Consider the following 13,205-nt stretch of genomic DNA (forward strand, 5'->3'; position numbering starts at 1 on the left):
TTTTGAAAATTACAAAATATTGATTGACTTAGGACAGAGAAGATCGTTGTTTGGCATTTTTATAAAAGGTGTAGTAGAGTTTAAAAAAACATGTAACATCCTTGATAAACTAGTGTTAGAATATTTGTAAAATGCAGTTTGACCAATGGCTATTTTATTTAAAAGTACACCATGTACTTTAACTTTAAAAAAGGGGTGTGTGTGCTATGAACGTTTTCGTTTATGTCCCAGTAATCTCGCACTTGCTCGCGAGACTTGTGCATTTTCTTACCAATGACGCACAAGAGTCATCAAAGCGCGATAACTCTAATGTGCTGGTAATGAGAAGTATTCAAAAGGAGGGGTGGTAGTTTGAAAAAAAAATCACTGAGATGACATTTGTAGTAAGTCGTCGAAAACATGTCGATAAGATGTCAATTGTATGCTCAAAATAAATAGTTTTTGACGATATCTTTTTATCTAATCGACCAATCCTCTTAATAAAATTGGTTTTGAATGTCACGATTTGTCTTCAAAGACGGTGTAATCAAAATTGTTTTCATCCAATCATTTTTCATATTGGCATGATGGCGTAAAAGCTTGAAAACCTGGAGAAAGCACACGCATGTCAGTCACTGTGGGCAACCACAATCCGATCTGACCGTCAATAACGAGGATAGAACCCGGTTCCCAGAGATGAAAAATAAGTGTGTTTATTGTGACCATTGCGATACTCACATCCTAGTCACCGATCACAGCCATTAAGATTTAGAGCTTATCACATTGGGTGCTTACTCCTCCTAGGCACCTGATCCCACCTCTGGTGTGTCCAGGGGTCCGTGTTTGCCCAACTCTCTATTATGTATTGCTTATAGGAGTTAGGAGATTGATCACTGTTCGTTATCTTCACCTTGCATTATGAACACCAAACGCAGTGCGCTTTACGAGAACTAAAAACTACCATCGATAATCAAATTTGAAATATTTTTTCATGCATACTGGAAACAAATATTTCTGAAAGATATCCTTATTTAAAGTACTACCATTTAGATATTTAACTGTGCCTGAGTTGTCTTCCTTACATAACTTGCTGGAGAATTCGAATTCATATTGGATGAAAATTGTCTTCAGTGGTAAATGTCAAAATAAAATCAAAGTACTGAAAGTACTGAGAAGCGCTAAGCATTTTTATGTTTTAATCATCCCTTTGGATACTGTTAATTTTTTGAAAGAAGTTGAGGCTCTATTTTGCAGAAATACTGGTACTGGAAATGTTTACATGTTTTGGAGGTTAAATAGCTTAATGAATACCGATTACATTCAAGAAAATCAATAGCCTCAAGTAACATTTTCAAGGTGCAACAGTAAACCTAGTTAAATATGGTTTACTCATTGCTAACCTGTACAATGAAATTCATTAAAATCGCTGTGAAGCAGGGATTCCTCAAATTATTGAGCAATATTTTAATGCAGTATATAAGTGAACCTGGTAACTTATCAATTTCATGATAACTATGTGTCATGGTGATGCACTTTCAATGGGAAGTTGTACTAAGCAACAGACACAATACTGACTTCACAAAAGGAACATAAAATTTATATTACTGCTGTAGAGATAACAGAATAGTCAAGGGGACTTACATCTGCATGGCACTTTAAAACACCTCTAATGTTTTCAGGGGTTCTTATTTGCTCTGCTGTCATTTGTACTGATTAGTTGGACTAATGAATAGATTATTGGTTTCAACTTCATATTTAATTTTAGGAATAAAGTGAAATTGGAGCAGGAAGATCATTTACAGAACAAAATTCAACACATATACAAATAATGAGAGCAAGTTCTATTACAACATCTTTCAAAGCTTTCTTTTGTGAAAACAAAATAAGTAATGCAAAAACAAAAATGAAAAATTTTGTAGAAAAATATTTCAATCAAGAATCTTTTTATCCCCTCTGGATGAATTGAAGGACTGAAAGGGAAATTGAACAAGAAGATACAGGACACAAAAATTTCAAATGAGAACATTTTTAAGGAAGAAAAAAAATCACCAAAGTATGAAATATATTTCACTCAGGTTTGCTGACAAACTAAAATTATATGGGGATTTAGGTTGTTCTCAGCATAATTATGCCTTGATCTGCAGCAAGAAAGGAGGTGCTGCAAGAAAAAGGCAAAGAAAAAACCCCAACAATAACAACAAAAAGCAATTCACATACAATACTAGTAAACTAAATACATTCCAATCTCAAGCTGCAATGCACAGTTAACACACACAATACTAGTGAACTAAATAAAATAAAATCACAAGCTGTGTTGCACAGTTAACACTGCCAAACTACTCTGTACAAATCATTATAAAATTCACAACTTTAGGCAAATGCTACTACTTATTGAAAATGTCAAAAGGTGTCAATGATATTTATAAAATTGCATCAGATAAACTTTTATTGGGAAGAAAGGGGGGGGGGGCACCTTTGCAAAAACCAGTTGTGGAACTGGGGAAAAAAAAAGAAATAATCGTTTACTCATTTACACAACACTGAAAAGCGTTATTGAGATTGAAGCAGAACAATACTTTCTTCAGTTGTAATTTTTTTTACAAAGTTTATCCTAATATGAGTGTGAGTAAAAAATCTCTGCTCAAAGTAACAGTCAAATTCATGTTTAGTTGCCATGTAATTAAAGCTAGATGACTTGATTCTTTGAGCAATCTGACCAATATGAATATCTGAGTTTCTAACCTTAAATATCCATCATGTGAAAAATACTCCATAGATATAAGTATTTTAGAGTAGTAAAGAATTTACGAGGAGAAATATTAAAAAAATATTGTATTATAAATCAAAGAAGATGGCATTCAGGTCTACTTGGACAACCATAGTTTGGAGAAATAAGAATTTACATAATTTACATACAATGTCCTAAGAATATCAATAAATGTTGAAAAGGGTAAAATTGAAAACAATGTTTTACCAAATAGATTCTGAAAGGCAGGTTCAGAGCATAAATTAAGACATGTTCAACCCTTACTCACTGATACTAATGTATTGCAAGCATGTTTAAACATACTGAATATTCAACCCCATCACATCTGTTATGCATTAAATTCAAATTGAGGCCTTAAGGGGTTAAGTACCTGACAGTAATTGTAAAGCAAATTATTTTAAATGCCCAAACAAATAAAGAATAATAAGATAAATCCACTGATACTACCATTAATTCAAAACAAGCTCAAAAAAATGCACTCTCAAGTCTCAAAATTCTCAAATTTGTGTCATAGTTCTCAAGACTGACTCAAAATTCTCATTAATGTCTCATATAAAATCAAATATTTCAGAAAAAAATGTTATGTCAATAGTCGCTATGTATTATTCACAACTCACATTTCTCATTAAGACAAGAATGTTGTTTGATATAAATGTTGCTCTATATCTGATTTTCCAAAAGTTTTTCTCAAAATTCTCAAGTTATTTATATCTCATAAGTCTCAATATTCTCAAATTTGTGTCATAGTTCTCAAGACTGGCTCAAAATTCTCATTAATGTCTCATATAATATCAAATTGTGTCTCATTGATCTCATTATTCTAAATGTATGTTTCACCCATTACGAATTTGCTTCGACAAGCTTGTTCAAAATCTCGTACTGGCAAACTAGTTGACACCGTAAATGAACTAATATCAATTGTTCCGCCTTATAAATGCTTGTATTGACCTTTTCTCGGTCTGATGACTTCTTCTCCGCCTACTTAATTGTTCTTTTTAGTTGACACAGCTCTCAGGGTTACCCACGCTAAAAACCTCGCTCTCTGGTGTGTAAATAATGTACCACTCCGCGTAATACATTTCGAAATCGTATATAAGAGTTATAGAAAAAAAAAGAACATTAAATTTTTAAATAGTTTCACAAGAAAATGATTAAATAAAAAACAAATACAACATTTATGAGAAAATAAAGTTCATTAACACATATTTTAAGAGAACTATATTTCACCACGGAGCCCTTGCGTATATATCAGTGAACCCCATTTTGTTTACACAATTCTATCATGATCAATAGAGGGCGTTGTGAGGGGTGCGTTCAAGATCTTATCGGCTAGTCGGATTTCAAGTACAGATATGAATATTATTATCTTTATTCATAAGTTTACTACCTAGCTTCTATGTATGGAAATGCAGTAAATATTTCACGCTAGGTATCAAATCAACAATTAACACTTGGCATCAAATTAAATCCTATACACCAACCGAAAGTATTGTTTTCTCTCTATCTTTGCGTAAAATCTTACATATTCCTTTTTATTTGCATACTTTGTTCCATATACATATATATATAGTTATAAATGAGATATGTGTATATAAAATTAACACTTTTAGGACAGGCAAGCTGTTCTTCAACCCAGCTAGCATATATTTACAAAGTAAGCAGCTATGAAATTGAACGCAGCCCTGATATATATGGTCGCTAGAGGTCGTTGATTGAAAGATCATGGAAATCATCATGGAATCTGAAGATGCCCTATAAAGCGCTTGCGCATGCGTGCTTACCGCTTAAAAAAATGATAAGACAGAAAACATTTCATTTGAGAAAGTATTTTTAATATATTTTTTTTTTCAAAATGTAACAAGAGTAGAAGAAATTTCATACATCATTACTCTCTATAAAAATATCACAGATGTAAAGGTTTCAAATGAATTGTGTGAAAGTACATATGTAGTCCTGGAATAACGTTAGTATCACATGTTTGATAAATACATGTAGCAGGGTAATTGTCACCATCAAACACTTCCTGTCATAGAAAATACAGTGGAATGAATATATTTCGTGGGGACTCAGTTTTCATGGAGGACTTTATTAGCTTGTATACTATTTCCGTGTATACGATCCATATCCATAATATTACATGCCAAAGATATGATAAACTCTTGGCAAGACACAACAAATGGTTGCCACAAATTACAATGATCCCACTGCATTATTGGTCCACCTTCACAAACCAGAATTCAATACACACACACACACACACACAAACTGATAAAACCTTAGCTTCCCAAGATAGCTAGTCTTTTGGTGCTCTAAAAATTAAAAAGGGTTTTGTAAAAACAAAACTGAGTATCGTGTCATCTGTGAACAAAATGGAAAATGACGACATTAAGTCTATTTTTAGGCAGACGCAATATATCTATATGATTTGTTTGGGTTATCCATCATCATATTTGTTCTGAAGGTATGCAAGGGAAATGAACAAATAAACAACTACAGATCAGTCATGCAATTTGTGGACGGATTCTTATAAAAATATCGCAAAAATGCTTTAATACCTAAAACAGATGCACAAAAATAAATCATGATAAGTTAAAAAAAAAAAAGGACTGTTTCATGATAGAATAAAAAAAGTAAAGTTTCATTACATAATGAGTAATCTAGGTTAGCGATATATACAGCAATAAAACAGTCATTGCATTTTTATAAAATCAGTCCCTTTAAAAAGACAATTGTTCAATGTATTTGCATAACAATTTACACATACATATTGATACCACAATATTGATAAATTTTCCAACAAGAGGGTCATGGACCACAACACTTACCTGAGTTATATTGGCCTTGCTATTCTAAATCATCTGATATTTAATAGATAGCTTATACCCTTTTTATTCTCACAAAAATCAAACTAACAATTCCTGTTTTAACCCACCCCCAGCACCACGTGCCATGGTTAGTTCAAATATCAATCTACACTATATTGGAATGCTTGCAACTTAATCATAATCTTAAGATATATGATTGATTATGACCCATAATTCTTAAGAAAAAAGATTTTTAAAGAATTACTTTGCATTCTCATGTGAAATATCAGCAATAAGGGATCGACGTTTTACGTGGGAATGCTTAAAAAGTCTTTAGAAGTCTTTTTTGCAACTTAACCCATTGGTTCCGGGGAAGATAAAATCTGACTTCTCTACGACGACAATAACGAGGACGATAAAAGACAACAGACATATTTCAATCTAAAGTCAAAGTACATGAAATATAAAAAATATACTCTGTGTTTTGTTGAAAACTACAGTATTGGTAACACCCCTGCAATTGACTTCCATGAATTGTATATTATTTTTGCTAACTGTCTCTGTTATGTTTGTACATGGAAACACAACTACATGCATACAAATCAAGTGTTACTTCAGATATAAATAAACATTTTGATATGAGAATTGATTTCCTCATTGGGAAATCATTATGCTGGTAAGACGATGGAACCTTGTATGTCCTCGTAGTTCCCACCAGCTGCTATGGCACGGACAATCATGTAGACCTTAAGTCGCGAAGTACTGGTAACAGATCCTGGCATGATGAATGTAATACTGGTAGCACGTGTCTCTTGCCACTGAATGATGTTACTTCCGCCCAGTGAGGTCCCAGCTGACACTTCAAATCGCAGAGGATGCTGGGAACTAAAGATTCCATCCCATGATACAACTAATTCTTTGTGAGTATTACGCCATGTGACAGACAGTTGTTGGGATGCTAGAAATGGAGGAAATACACAATGTACATGTATAATAAAACTAACAAATAGGTTGTTTATTTGCTTCACAGGAGAAATCAATCATATTCCTACATGCATGTAACATTTTATAAAGTAAGCGTGATATAATTTGCCTTTGTTGATAAATGTTGTTACTGTAGTCATATGGACAAAATAAAATATAGAGGAGGAATTCAGATTGCTTTTGATTTAAATTCATCATTGTAAAATGTGTACTTGCCATCTTTAACTGGCTTAGCAGTGTCTACAGTAAGGTTGTAGAGGAGGGATTTGCTTCGCTCCAGCAGTTTGTTGATGGCTTGAAGAGTAACATTTACTTCTCCAGTACCGAGATCCACATTTCCCACACTAGCGAAAACTACCTCTTGTGAATCAGACAATAAGAGCCCTTCGTCATCCAAATTGTACTTGTTGCTTTTTACAGAAATCTATAAAGTAATGAAATATATGGTGAACATCATTATGTAAAGCACGGTCTAACTGGGGTATTCTATTTACACAACTGATAATCCATGTAGAAAATTTGTATAAAAATCGAAGAAAGACCGGAATTCAAAGAATAAGTACAAACTACGTGTTTTAGATGTAAGATAAGATTCACATTCAGCTTACATAGGACCCAACAGCTCCTAATTAACTCTCATTATATTGATTAAAGCGTCCATTGTATGATTACTCATATGTATGACGTACTTATTGTCAAGCTCAATTGCATATGGTTTACATAAAGGCGCATCTAGGGGAAGCTTCTGTAGGTAAATAGGTGGGAAAATGGTTATGAGTATTAATTAATTTAGAATGAAACCATATTTTTAAGGGGAAGGGGACTGGATCACTTAGAATACTTTTGATTTCCATTAGTGGAACTCTTCAAATTAAAGGCGCGTAAAGTCGTGCTACCGGGACAACGTAAACATTAGGCACACGTAATACGGCATTGAATACAAATTATAAAGAACTGCAAATCACAACACTGATCAGAATTATAAAGTTGAAATAAATAAAATTATGTTAACAAGAAAAAAGACAAACTTGTTAAACTATGTGAGGGAGCACAGGTACTGAATTTGCTAAATTTGACAGATATAAAGCATCAACTGCAAGAGCAAGAAGAACTGTAACGGAAAAAAACCAATGCACATCCAACATAACGAAATTTTCTTGCAAATAATGGGATCCATATGCTTTTAAAGTTATTCTCTCAGACTATGAAGATATTTTATCATAGAATTAGCGCAAGTTCATATGGCATTGACTTTATAAGTATACATGCACCCCCCTCCTTTTCCAATATTTTAAAATAAATTATCCATCTCTCAAACTGCATTTTAAAAAAATTGTTACGTTTATAACACTAATGAACACAACTGATATGTTTCCGAACTTCATCTAAGCTATTTCATAAATTACAACTGTCGATGGAATTCGGATAGAAAACATCGATTTTTGAAATAGATGTGATACATTATGTAGCGTTCAAAAACACGTTAGTTTTATATATTAGTGTTAGGTTTTTTTTAATGGCTATTTTACCATATGACACCACGTTTATATATATATATATATATATATATATATATATATATATATTTAAAAAAAAGGGGTGGGGTGGGGGTGGGGGGGTTATCAACGTTTTAATTATGTCCCGCTAATCTCGCACTTGCTCGCGAGACTTGTTCATTGACGCGCAAGAGTCATCAAAGCGCGATAACTCTGACGGGCTGGTAATAGGAAGTATTAAGGAGACCCCACGCAAGAGGCCTTTAGATAAACTTTCTCAAGAATTACAGAGACGGTAGCTTAATTTGCCACACCCGGTCGATCACTCGGCTTTAAAGATTCTGTTGCACAAACTGAAATAGTTGAAAGCGATATTCCCATTGAAGACATGCGATAATTGAGAAAGACAATCTATACGAACACAATCAAGAGGAACATCGTGACAATGGCGATAAGGATACACAGGTACCGATTGACATGATCATCTAACACATAGTTAACAATATATTTATAAAATTGAATGAACAATTTTCATTTAATTGACCATGCCCTGTTTTTGCACCTTTGATATATTTTCAAAATCGACATCCTCTAAACTGAAAGTAGATACAATTGTATACACTTGTGCAATTTGATGCATTATGCATTTATTTGATTAATTATGTGGTATTGTTCACTTACTTAAACCTACGATGTTTTTCTTAACACTACGCAACATAAAATCGATCAACATACACGTGATCTAAAACAACAACATCGATTTTTCATAAATCAGGCGAAAATCGGCGATATCATCATGTTAGAAATCTTCACTAAATTTAAAAAAAAAAAAATTTCGTTACGCAATCGTTTGTCTTTTTAGGCTTTTATATGTAAAACTTATACGGTACCAATTTTGATGCACCAGATGCGCATTTCGATAAATAATGTCTCTTCAGTGATGCTCAACTGAAATGTTTGAAATCCTAAATAACAATGGAATTTTAGAGCTATTATAGGAAAAAAAGCGTGCCAAAAAAAGTGGAATCAAATTCGTCTAAGAATAAGAGCTATGCATAAGGGAGATAATCCTTAATTTTGAAATGAATTTCTAAATTTTATAACAGTAATTAAATATACATCCGTATTTTCAAGCTAGTAACGAAGTACTTAGCTACTGGGAAGCTATATAGCTATATAGAAGAAAGTCCATTTATAGTGAAAATGTTACCTGTAGGAGTCCAATAAGTTGACAATTGCTGTCCATTATTTTTAATAAAGTACAGATACTGTCCGTTCTTAAAAATAATGGACAGTAATTGTCAACTTATTGGACAGTGCCAGGTAAACCCAATAACTTATTAGACGTCTACAGGTAGGCTGAAAATAAGAGAAAGACAACACATTTTTCAAAGAGATACAAAATTAATTTTAAATTCCCTACAAGTAAGAATCAACACAGATATCGGAAAAATCATTGAAACACTTAAAAACGATATTTCCCCTTAGTAGAATTCTCTGCTCCAACTTTAAGATTCACATTGTTTTATATTCCATTGGCATATATCGTATCAAACTCTAATTTGAAAGATATATTTCCATGCTGTATTTGAATTTCGATAGATCCAGAGGCACATTCCGAAACTTCATCACAACGCTTTTATATGTTTTCTTTATCAGCATATCCTAATTCTGAATTATTATTTTCACTTTCATGAATAATTGCATTGCATTCCACGAGGTGGGGGTATTGGGTTCTTTTGGCTGGCGTTATATATTCCAGGGTCATTATTCAAGTAAAACTGAATCTGAACTATCTGGGAATTTTCAAATGTTCATGTATTTCGATGGTAAACATTTGATTCCATATTGCGGCCCAATCATACCCCTGGAACATTCATTTCAACATACTTGCATGTTAATATGTCAGATCATGGCCCTGTTATTTTTGATAATCCGAATTAAAAACATTTCTCGTGTAAAGCCATCTAAAAATGATCACCTATTGTTACTCCACTTCCCCTCTAATCATATTTCATGAAAACTGTTTTACTACATGTATATAAGTACATTTAAAACTCTGATCATCTACTGTATCCCCTGTACTACCCATGGGGTCTGCAAATTGATCAAACTTAAAACAGCACATCCTGAGAGTGACTGCATATCAATGTTACTATTAAGGGAAAGATCTTTAGGATTTTCCGCATAAATTCTTTTACAAAAATGTATTCTGAAGTTGTAGTCCCAACATACTCTGAGTCTTTGACTTCCCAAACGGATACTCCGTGTCAACTTAGTTTGAAATTGTCCGAATGTTTCTTGAGAAGATGCTATTATGGAAAGTTCTTGAAAGCAACGACCACATCGTCATACAAACAAATTTTGATCAAAAAGGTTGCCTTGAAATTTTAGTTCAGGTAGGATAAAAAAAAAAACTGTTCAAACATTTGTATACAACAATGAGAGTGATTTAAATTTTCTCACTTCATTACATTGAAATGCATTTTATGTCACCTACACGTAACTGTGTTGGTGGAACAGTTGTAAAGATGTTTGCCACAGCAACATAAATCCATTGCTTAGATATGTGTTTCTTAATTTCAGTTAGGTCGTTAAGTCTACTTCAAACTTGTCCACCATCCTATAGCGTAGAAATCTGAAATACAGATGAAAATACCAAATCTTACTTTGTACTGCTGTACGCCAGTCCTGTCCTCCACTCCACTCCAAACAATCCTTAGATTGTTAGTAACACTCTGATAGAAGTCCAGGGCCGGGTACTCTGTTACAGACAATGGCAGTGTCCTTACAACAGCGGAGGCCATGGATGGTGGCTGATCATAAATTGTCACGCCATCAGAAGATGCACTGGCCAGAAGTCCCGCCTTATTCTCACACTGTATTGTTGAGTACACCGTCTTTCCCTGAAGTATGCTTGCATCAAAATCTTTGAATGTCCTTCTGTCTCCAATCTTAATTTTCTCAAAAATTTGCACTTCGATGCCTTTTGGTTGATATCCTAAAATGACATCGACTCTTCCTGGTCACATCATATCCTATATGCACGGTTATTATTTGAGCACAGTACCCACTACTTATATTTTGATTATGCTTTAACTCCACCATTTCTAACTACCTATACCTACATCACATTTGAATCGTGAAGATAACGAACAGTGATCAATCTCATAACTCCTACAAGCCAAATTTCACTCCTGAATTACAATTTTTTCATTCAATATTGATCCCTTTTAAAGCACAATTGCATTCTATTCTCCATCTAACCACGCGATGCACATCTTTAGAGATCTCATTAACAGACCCACTACTAATAATTCTAGTACTTTCTCCTCCCTTCCTTTTTCCGCTACCACAATTACTTACCTATTGCCCATTCACAATAATCCAATCCAGATTCATCATCCGTCACTTTCCAGTTGACATAAACAGTGTTTTCTTTCCAAAAATCGTTATCTTCTCCTGTAACATTAGAATTAATCAGGAAATTCTTAGTGATGTAATATAATACATGTATCCACAAGACAGGGACCAGTTTAATGGTTAAATATCTTACTTCAATATTGCTTGAATATTTTTCGGTTCATTCTATAGTTTCATAACCCATCAATGTGCAATAAACTATAAATATTTTATTGACATTTTCAAATTCAAAACAGAAGTTCCTAGACTGGTTTTTTTTCTATATTTATGCACGTATATATACTTATGTACCTAGGAAGTCTCCATCTAAAACTTCCTCAATGACGGGTGGGGTAAGGTCAACTAGAATTTTATCGGAGTAAGAAACACCCTGCAAACCAACAGAATTCTTGGCTACAGATGTGACGTAAATATACGTGTTATGCGTCAATGTCACTTTGGAATTAAAGGCAAAGTTTGACAGTCCCACACTCTGAAAGTTCTGTAGCTGCGTTCCTCCTCTTGTGAAACCTGAAGTTTAGAACAGATTTTGACAACTTATTAAATTTAGAAGATAATATGCGATTTCGTCACTTGGAAATACTTCTACCAAGGGCTCACCAACAATTGCATACATGTTGGAAGAATTGAAATCTATATCATGATTCAACTCAACTGAAGGATATAAGAAGGAACCCAATACTAGCACATACAACATCAGTTTTCTTTTGAAAGATGGCAGCTATTTTATGCAAAAGGGCACTATGATGCTTAGTTAAGTCGAATTGCAAATCCCTTATATTCCATAGGTTTATCTCGTATTGAAATGTGGGTTTAGTTACAGGTACAAAAAATGCCAGAAGTGGGAATTGAATGTTGAATAATAAATGTAGATAAAGACATGTAATTGCTTTTACCTATAGCCCACATATATTCGGTGATGGAGCTTACATCTTCCACAAAGCTCCAGGAACCATGGATGGAGCCCCATTCATGTAAAGAAACCACATGGGCTTGCACCTGTAAACCACTTGTTCCATTGTTCTTGTCCCTCGTTACATGCTCAAATGCTATATGGTCTACAAATATTCCAGTCTTGTCATCAACACTGCCTATTTCAAAGTTAGTAGATGTTTTCATTGCCGTAAAGTAAAATGTATGTTTGTGCCATGAAACTTCCTCCCTAACTTGAGAATTTTCATTGCCATCCCCTCTGTAAGCCTTGGTGTAGATGAGGAAAACGTGCTTCTTGTCTCCAAGTTGTATGAAACCTTCTTTGTTTGACTGTGTGGAGCTGCTAATGGAAAGATGGCTGGAGAAAAAGCTTACTCTATACAGTCCACCAACCACCAATCCATTAAGATATTGGGTCACACTTCCCCTGATAAATAAAAATGACCGTCCGTCCCTAGCCAAATTCTTCCCAGAGGAAACAACTGCAACACATCCTGAGTAGGATAAATTCCAACTGTTGGGTTGATAGTCCACAGTGATGTTGCAGATGTCAGTTGTATTGACAGCTGATGACTGCAACACATTTGAAGCTATTTCAAAAGATGGATTGGACAAAATGTTGCTTCCACTGTGTAAGAGATATTCAGGTTCTGGTGGGGTATGGTCAAGGGTCACACCATCAGACACAACGACACTTGATTTGTAACCAACATTATCAACAGCATATACTTTATTGTAGTAAATCTGACCTGCAAAATAAAGACCATGCTTTAAAGGGAAAGGCAACGCAAAGCTTGTTTTACATAATAAATGATAAGA

General features: G+C 34.0%; 1 protein-coding gene across 1 annotated transcript in view; it reads right to left on the reverse strand.

Moving 5' to 3' along the window:
- Positions 1–4,561: 4,561 nt before the first annotated feature.
- Positions 4,562–13,205, reverse strand: part of LOC125647098 (uncharacterized) — a 76,882-nt gene continuing 68,238 nt past the window's right edge. The window contains exons 48-53 of the mRNA XM_056141853.1: positions 12,350–13,135; positions 11,745–11,963; positions 11,397–11,492; positions 10,700–11,031; positions 6,751–6,958; positions 4,562–6,508 (exon numbers count right to left, since the gene is read on the reverse strand). Coding sequence (XP_055997828.1) covers positions 6,219–6,508; positions 6,751–6,958; positions 10,700–11,031; positions 11,397–11,492; positions 11,745–11,963; positions 12,350–13,135 — 1,931 coding nt within the window. The 3' untranslated portion in view covers positions 4,562–6,218. The remainder of the gene's footprint in view (positions 6,509–6,750; positions 6,959–10,699; positions 11,032–11,396; positions 11,493–11,744; positions 11,964–12,349; positions 13,136–13,205) is intronic.

Source organism: Ostrea edulis, chromosome 6, assembly GCF_947568905.1.
Source record: "Ostrea edulis chromosome 6, xbOstEdul1.1, whole genome shotgun sequence".
NCBI lineage: Eukaryota > Metazoa > Mollusca > Bivalvia > Ostreida > Ostreidae > Ostrea > Ostrea edulis.